General features: G+C 37.9%; 1 protein-coding gene across 2 annotated transcripts in view; it reads right to left on the reverse strand.

The window, feature by feature from the left end:
• dph6 (diphthamine biosynthesis 6) overlaps positions 1–7,951 on the reverse strand; it is a 69,640-nt gene extending 61,689 nt beyond the window's left edge. For both annotated transcript variants that reach the window (XM_042501345.1, XM_042501344.1), the window contains exons 1-3: positions 7,817–7,951; positions 7,323–7,414; positions 5,994–6,178 (exon numbers count right to left, since the gene is read on the reverse strand). In XM_042501345.1, the coding sequence (XP_042357279.1) occupies positions 5,994–6,178; positions 7,323–7,414; positions 7,817–7,839 (300 nt within the window). In that variant the 5' untranslated portion in view covers positions 7,840–7,951. The remainder of the gene's footprint in view (positions 1–5,993; positions 6,179–7,322; positions 7,415–7,816) is intronic.
• Positions 7,952–8,665: the final 714 nt, after the last annotated feature.

Consider the following 8,665-nt stretch of genomic DNA (forward strand, 5'->3'; position numbering starts at 1 on the left):
TTTAAATACAAAGCATCTCTTTTAATATCTAGTAAAAATGTAAAAGAAACAACTGGAAAAAATTAAACAAAACCCAGTAATACATAATAGCATCTACTTTTGTGCAGCGTAATGATAAGTAAGTAATTTGCAGTTGGCAGTGAGAAATCAATACAAATTTATCTATAAAGCACATTTTAAAACAACGACAGTTGACCAAAGTGCTACACATCTCAAAAACAGAAAAAACTAAAAAACAATTAACACAGACCACAGAAAAATACAATAACTACCGATTAAAAAACACAGAAAAACCCCACAATAATATATAAACAATGTAGTAGGAACAAAGACCAGCTTAAAAGACATACGGATAATAATATATAAAAGCTACACTCATAGTGAGTTAAAAGCCAGAGAATAAAAATCTGCTTTAAGACGGGATTTAAAAACAGCAGGGGACAGCCTAACATGCAGAGGCAACTCGTTTCAGAGTTTGTGCTTTAACCTTGATCTTGGGACAGCAAGGATCAACTGGTCAGTGGACCTCAATGACCTTGGGGGAACGTACGATTGTAAAAGGTCAGATACATATGTTGGAGCTAGCCCATTTAATGCTCTGTAGGTAAACAGTAAAATCTTAAAATGAATCCTAAAACCCACAGGGAGCCAGTGAAGGGAGGCCAATACGGGGGAGTCGTGCTCTCCTTTGCGTGTTCCTTTAAAAGTCAAGAAAAAGAGTGCATGGATGAGAGCAATTCTATCTACCGTAAAGTGTTGAAAGAAGGCAAACTGGGGCAGAAAAGAGAGGCAGAGGTGTGTAAGGAGAACAGAGATAGACCTGTTATCTTGTAACTGGGACCCAATTTGACCTGACCTTGAACACACGAGCGTGCATGAGCGTGCACACACACATACACACAAGCAGGGTCACGGGGCATAAAGAGCCACTGTGTCAGGTCACAGAGCACAGAGAGAAGGATAAAGGACTTGAGGGATGTGATATGACTAATATGAGGGGTTTTGCAGGCCTTCGGGGGGACTGGCGTTACAGCCAGGGGTGACTGACACTGCTGATCTGTATCACACATCAGAGCGGATCACAGCAGAGGAGAGCAGCCCAGCCACACACATGAAGTATGAATGGACATACAATTTTTAAAATCCACACAAACAAGGGTACATGACAAAGAGAGTGTTTAAACCACAAACTGAAAATCAAACTGTATCTTTATACGTAATGCTCATATTCTGGCTCACCTTTGAAGCCTGGCGGAGGACGCAAGGACATCACCTAGTCTATAAAAATATACCCTTACAGCTATAGATGTGCAAAAGTGAACTATCCCCCCTGCCGCTGACAAAACTGTTATTTCTCGCCCTCAAAGAGCGGGTTCAAAGATCAGCAACTAGCAGGATGGGATGGGGTATACGCTGTGGCTTTGCATGTCTATCAGGTTACACACTTCAAAGACACACAGCCATACACAGCCAGCGATGAGAGCAAAGGGGCCAAGGATAGGGCCACATTGTCATTCTGCCATTATCACTACAGCCAGAGGATGGACTGCTCATTTTTTTCTATTATAATTGGCCTTTTTTTCCCTCCATCAACAATGGTTCTGAAGAATATGATCTCTTCCTTTGAATCTCTTGAATGGCTCCAAACATTTTTCGAGAGGCCTAAGTGTGGAGTTTGGTTTGTCAGCTTCTGGGAATGATCCATAGATGGCACTGTTGGCTCATGCTATGGGCCTGTAGCAAGGCACTGCAAAGGAGGAGGAGGAGGAGGAGGAAGAAGAGGAGGGAAGAATATCCACTTAAAACTCATCAACTCCGGATCTGAGAAAAAAAAATTCTTTCATCTATGCTCAAGTGTCATTTGCCAAATATAATCTTGTAACTTCTAATTAATTCAAACTGCTAGAAAGAATCTTTCAAAATATCACACTTTCCAAACAGAGCACTTTTTTCATGCTAAAACTGTTCTTTTTCAGTAAGGGTTATTTAACAGCTCATTATCAAAAGAAGTGTTTTTTTCTTCTATCTCTTCCTCCCTCCTCTATCACTTCTTCACTAATCAACAACACCACAAACTCAATGTTTGAAAATAAAAAATGTTTTGCTTAGTAAAGCAGGTATATGGATGAGTTAAACACAGGGTTCCTACACATTTCAATGGACAAAATTTCAAAAAATTTCTGACTTTTCAAGGACCTGTAATAAAATTATACCATTCACAACATGAATGGTATACTTTACTCCGAATGTTAATTATTGTATTAAAACTAAAAAGTAGGGGTGAGCCATATCATATTGTCCACGATAATTCCAGTATAATTTTTAATATAAGAGAAATTCATATTGCGATACTGGCAATATTTTGACTTGTTGACATAATAGTGTCAAACCAATACACACAGCAACAACAAGCACGGCTGAAAGCAGAATTGCTAACGGCCAGGAGCAACTTCAGTAGTGTGGAATCAGTGTCCTGGTCATCCTGAATGTTTTTTGAACAGCCCCGAACTTTTTGTGGGCTGGGGTTGATCGACACACGTTTGAGCAAGAAGAGTGGAGGAGAAATAGCTGCATATACAGGTCCAGGTAGAGAAAAAAACTAAGTCATTTATAACTGTACTATTTATAGATTGAAGACAATGTTTTATTGTATTTGGCAACTGTTTAGATGTGCAGTTTTTGATTGATTTAATTTAGTTGTAATTTTTGTATTTTACACAGAATCTGAATCACACTGAGTTACTGTTGTTGTTTACAAACTAAAGAACTAAGAGATTATTTTTGTTCAGTTTTTTGACGGAATATTTTAAGGCAAGCTACATTTATGTTGACATATACATCTACAACACTTATTTTGTTGCAATCATATCGTCAAGAATATCGTTATCGCAAAAAATACCCTGAAATATCTGAATATTATTTGATTGCCATATTGCCCACCCCTAGTAAACAGCAACCTTTTCTGTCTCTGATGGTAAGGTTTGTTATTCACTGAGTAATAGTTAGATTATACATGACAAAATATCATAACTTTTCCAAAAACTTTCAATGATTTTTACTAATTCCATGACTTTTCCCAAAACTTTCAATGATTCTTACTATTTCTACGACTTTTCCAGGCTTGGAAAAATTAGATTGTGAAATTCCATGACTGTGGGAACCCTGTAAACTGTATTACTAAATTTGACCATCATTAATGACTTTTCAAGAGATTTGCGATGCTCTGACAGAATTGTGTGAGATTATTACTCGACACAAGGTGGTACAAAAGTTTGTAAACCTACCAATTTGTAAGAATGCAAAAAATGGCAACTTCAGAGAGTAGCTGAAATTTGAGATGAGAAAGTTGTATTCTTATGGTTGACATCATTCAGTAAGAGCGAGAGGAAGCCTGTTGTTTATGGTGCAGGTCTGTTGATGATGGTGAGAGGGGTAAACTGAGAGACGACTGGAGGTCTGCTAGCCCGCGAGGGCCCCATGGGAGTCCAACTGCCCTGATCTATGGCCTGTCTGACTGGTGAGGTCACACCAGAGAAGCCCTGGAAATGGGAAATTAGCAGCTTTTTGCAATTAGAGCCCTGACCACAGGCAGAGATGGTATATTGCATCGCATATCAGGGACACATCCACTGTTTGACTATTAATGCTCACGAGAGCGCAAGTGCGTGAATGTGTGCGTACTGACAAGAAAACACACAAACAAGAGCTTTCTCATGTAGCCGCACATGTAAAGCCTGCGATTTATACAGAAGACGACAAAGAAAGTCAGGCAGAGGGCGCGAAATGCCCCGAGGCAGGCTGACTGGCCCTTGCCACCCAGGCGGTGTGTGCGGACACGCAGGGGCCCTGGAGCAGCCCTCAGCTCCGGATGAACATGTCTCCACACAGACCTACAGGAAGAACCAAGCAACCCCCCCTCTCTCTCATTTGCACCATGTCAAGCCAAGTCCCATCTCAAAAACAAACTCCTATCCACCATCCCATAAGAACCTCTTAAATTTTGATGCTGCAAGCTAAAATGAGCGGATGTGCAGAGGGGTGTAGAGGGGAGAAAGTGTAACACAGGATCAATCCCACACCCTGTTTGCGCTGACAGCAGGGAGAGCTGTTGAAGTGTGCGTCCAGGTAGCTTCCTCATGGCTGCAGGCGGTCAGGTAGGCAGGCAGTGCCAGCGGTGTGTTAAACACACACGCAGTCGTCTCGAACCTGTCAGTCAGCCACCCCGCACCACATCAGACCACCGAGGTCTCATACATAATTTGGCATCAAATGAATATTTTCTCAACGTCCTGGCAAAAGTGGTATTTGATGAAATATTAATTTGGTGATTAATTTTTGCATCTGATCTTCTGTCAAGTGAGATAAAAAAAAGAATGGGGTTTTTCCTGTGAAGCCGGTTGTTGAAGGGCACCTCTCTCCAACTTCACACATAAAACTTTGATTAACTGATACAACAGGCACACTATTTTCCCGAGTAAGATGAAAAGAAAGCTTACTCCACTTTGAAAGTGAAATCAAGACATACTAAATAAGACAGACTAAAAGCACTAACATAGCTTTTTAATCTACTGAGCGGCTTGGTTGCACTTTACAATAGGTGCTAAGGACTGTTAGTGTACAGCGAGCCAGATGAAACCAGACAAGCAGGGTCTCTTTGAGACAGTGCTGATGGGCTACAAAGTGACTCTGAATCCACAGAGAATGACTTGTAAAACATCTCAACAGTGTGACATATGTCATGAACCTTAGCCGAGATGAGAAGTTTAGTAGTGCTTTGAGAGCTTGTTCACTAAAAAGCAGTCAAGCATATGTCAGTGGTGGCAAGCAGTCAAAAGGATGACTATTGTATAGGCCCAGTGAAGCATTGCAATAGTGAGTTCACATAATTATGGCATATTATAATACTATTCTGTATAAAATACGGGGTGCCTCTTATGTCATGTGTAAAAATGACAATTGGATTGTATTCATTCCAGCTTTGTGGTCAAATACTTTATTAATTGACTCTTTTTTTACGTCTCAGTTTTTCAAAGAAGTCTTGTACAACAATTCAGCTGCCTGCAACCACTAATTATGTTTTTTAAAGTGATGTACACATTTGTGCATATTTAGGTTTGTGTATAAGTATTTAACTGTCTATGTGCACTTTTTGTACTTTGTAAATTGTATAATTTTACTTTTTTTAATGGTACACTGTGTTTATGTGTATGTGCGTATTCAACCTGATTACAATGAATCTGCTCAGTACGCAAAAAAACAAACAAACAAAAAAAAAAACTCCAACAAACAAGCAAACAAATAGCGGCTGAAGAAACTGGAACATTTAGCAAGACAAAAAGACCCAGCTGTTTATGGGAGCCATCAAGTCCAAATTTAGTACCCCTTTTCCACCAAAATAAGCATGTACTGTGAAAGGTTTGTTAAACATAGAAAAACTTGTTCAATATACACAAAAGACTCCTTTCTCATTGCCAGTAAACCAGAGCTGTGTACACGGCTCTGCAACATACGAGGGTGCCTTTCTCTGTGTTTTCTGTTTTCTGGTGTGTCATGTTAAGCATCACAGACAGGCCAGAAAACAGTTTCATAACGAGTAGAAAGCAGCATGGAGGTCAGTGAAAATGTTATTGTCTTATTCTGATGTTATTCTTTTTTATATCTCTTACTTATTCAGCCTCTCTCTCTTAAACTAAGCGATGAGTAACTTGAAACGTTTGAGTGCTGTTTGGACAGAACTTGAGTTTGACAGGTTCAAGAATGAGGACAGTAGTGGTAGTTATAGGTCTATTGTTGACAGCTGTTGGTACAGGTCTGCGTTGTCCCTTTATTCATATATGGAAGTTTGTATTAGTAATTGGAATGATGTAATAGATAAGGCACAATATGCTGTTAGTGATAAATGCATCACCTCAAGTAGTATCCTCTCCTCAGACCAACTGCTAAGATAATAAAATATTTTATTTCTCACAAATGGTGGTGACAGAGAGGCCTACCTTGACAATGCGCAGCAGCTCGTACAGGTCCTCCACCTCATCTCCCTCTGTCACACTGTAATTTCTGCCAGTGTCGAGGCTAGAGCCCTGGATAGTGCGTCTGTAAAGTGGCAGATCCATGGCTTCAGCATACAGCTGTATGGCTTGGTGGCCCACTGTCTGGTACATGTAGCTGTCCAACTCATCTGTGGTACAGAGGAAAGAATATTTAGGTTCAGTGTCTGGTGATAGGCAAATGATCATAGTAGTAATGAGTTTGTGACGTTGCAATTTTTTGGAAATATTTATTCAGAACAAAACAATATGTTACTGGTACGGCTAAAACTACTGGATTGCAAAGGACTCCAGACCTGTTTAAAAATTAAATACTGAATAGTTACATTAAGATCAATGTTAATCAAAATAAGAGCAAAGAAATGAGATAATAAAATAATTATGTCTATGAAAATAAAAATGAAGCTAATGAATTAGATCAAATAGAAGTCATTATTATGAAAAATGCCATGCACCTTTTTTTGGTTTTTTTTTTGTAAGCGTCAGTGAAAAATGTAAAAAAAAAAAAAAAAAAACAACAAAAAAACAAAAACAAAACAAGCCTATAAAATACAACACTTAAAAAATAAACTCCAATGAACATCAGTCACCATTAAAATTTTAATTATAAATGTTAGGTTTTACTAACATATTCACAGTTCATTATATTCATTGTCTCATTTAATTTAATGTTGTTGTTTTTTATTTTATTTTATGTTATTATTTATCTACATTTGGACCATACTGAATTTCATACAACAGAAACCAAGAGTAGTGTGCACTATAACAAAGTATAACTTGATTTAATTAATTTTTTAAAATATGTAATAACCCAGCTGCTATTCATCTTTTCAGGCAAAGTAACCACGAACATTGTGGGGGTGAGTTAATCAATCAATTGATTGTTGTGTGAAAAAAATCATATTCACCAAGGTGATCAAAAACCCAAGATATTCAATTTACTTCTATATGACTGGTAAAAGCTGCAAATCTTGAGATTAGTAGAGCTAGAACCATCAACTATTTTAGTTATTAGCAATTAAGCAATTGTCGAGATAGCTGTCCTTTAATTTTTCAATCATGACCTATTTAATTAATCACCTGATCCACACAGCTCTAAACCATAACATATAAACTAGCATGCAAACCCTCATGTGGCATTACAGAACATTAAAGTCTGCAGTACTGTGACAGTGTACAGTTAGTTTCTTGGTCGGCTGAAGTGCAGCTGGCTGGCCCACATAGCCCAGCTCGCCCCTGTAGATCACAGACACCCCGGCAGTGCATCTTCCTCACCTGTGTTTGCAGGACGGAGGTTGGCCAGAGCGACGATCCGGTGCCCAGCAGAAACACACTGCATCATGTTGTAGCAGCTGTCTTTGCCCCCACTGGAACACAGCATGAGAAATAGGCACAAAGGTAAAGCTGCGTTTGAGTCATTACCATGCAGAACTATACATTATGATCTTGATGTGTAATGCACCAGCAATAATTTATTCAGAGATGAAGAACCTGTTTGTGGCTGAGTAAACACTTTGTAATGCAGTAAGTTAGCTTCTGTGTGCTATTCTTATATTGGTTTGAAAACACTCCTAACATAAGATTTCTAGAAGTGACATGGTATATCTTGGCTTTGAACGAACTCAGAGGAGAGATGCAACACCTAACATCTCAACGTGACAAGTTATTTAGCGTTTGTGATGTGTTATTTAGCGTCATGTGATTTAGCCAAGTTAGCACAAAACATCAGTGACAGAACTGAGAAAGTTAAAGCAAAGAACCGCAGTTACCTGATCAACGCCACCACTTTCATCTTGTTATTTTTCCCTCAAGAGACTAATGACATAAAAGAAATATTCGCTATAATGGCACACAGTGTGATAACTGTGCTTAGCAACCGGTGCATGTACACAACAACATGTGAGTGCTACACTTCCTGGTTATAAAGGACCCTTCTGAATACCAAGTTGCCCTCTAATATGCCTGATAGAAAATCGGTCCCTAGCGTCTTCTCTCTTCTAACAAGTCAAAATTTAAGTTTTGTTTTTAACAAGCATTGCCACCATTAAGTACAGTGTGGACATGTTCTTTTAAATTAAAAATGCAAATATAATAATGTAAATACAATGTGGAATTTCTAAAAAAAAAAAAAAAGAAAGTGAAGTATTTGCGTTTACATTACTATGCTGTAATAAAAGACACAAACAAGTGCCAACAAATCATTTTTAAATCATAAAAAACTCAAATGAGTAATAATAAATAATGTTTAGAATAACAAAATAGTTAAAATGTAACTATAATACTGTAAATATAATTTACTTTAAAAAATAAAATTAATTGTGTTTAATAAATGTGGTTATACTGTGACAGAAGACCAAAACTGATGACAATAATAATTTAAAAACATATAAACTAAAATAAGTTTAATATATGATAGTCATGATAACAACAATATTAATGATTTAAAAAAGCTTAAAAAATAGATAAATGAGTTAAAATGCATCTCTCCCTTTTCATTCAGTGACAAAACAGCACAGCACTCTCAAACAATGCAGACCCAGTGTTTAATGTTTGCATATGTGCTGCATTTGTATTTTAGTTTTGTATGTTACATTTGAATAAGATGTAAGACATCACAC

The sequence above is a fragment of the Plectropomus leopardus genome, chromosome 14 (assembly GCF_008729295.1).
Source record: "Plectropomus leopardus isolate mb chromosome 14, YSFRI_Pleo_2.0, whole genome shotgun sequence".
Lineage (NCBI taxonomy): Eukaryota > Metazoa > Chordata > Actinopteri > Perciformes > Serranidae > Plectropomus > Plectropomus leopardus.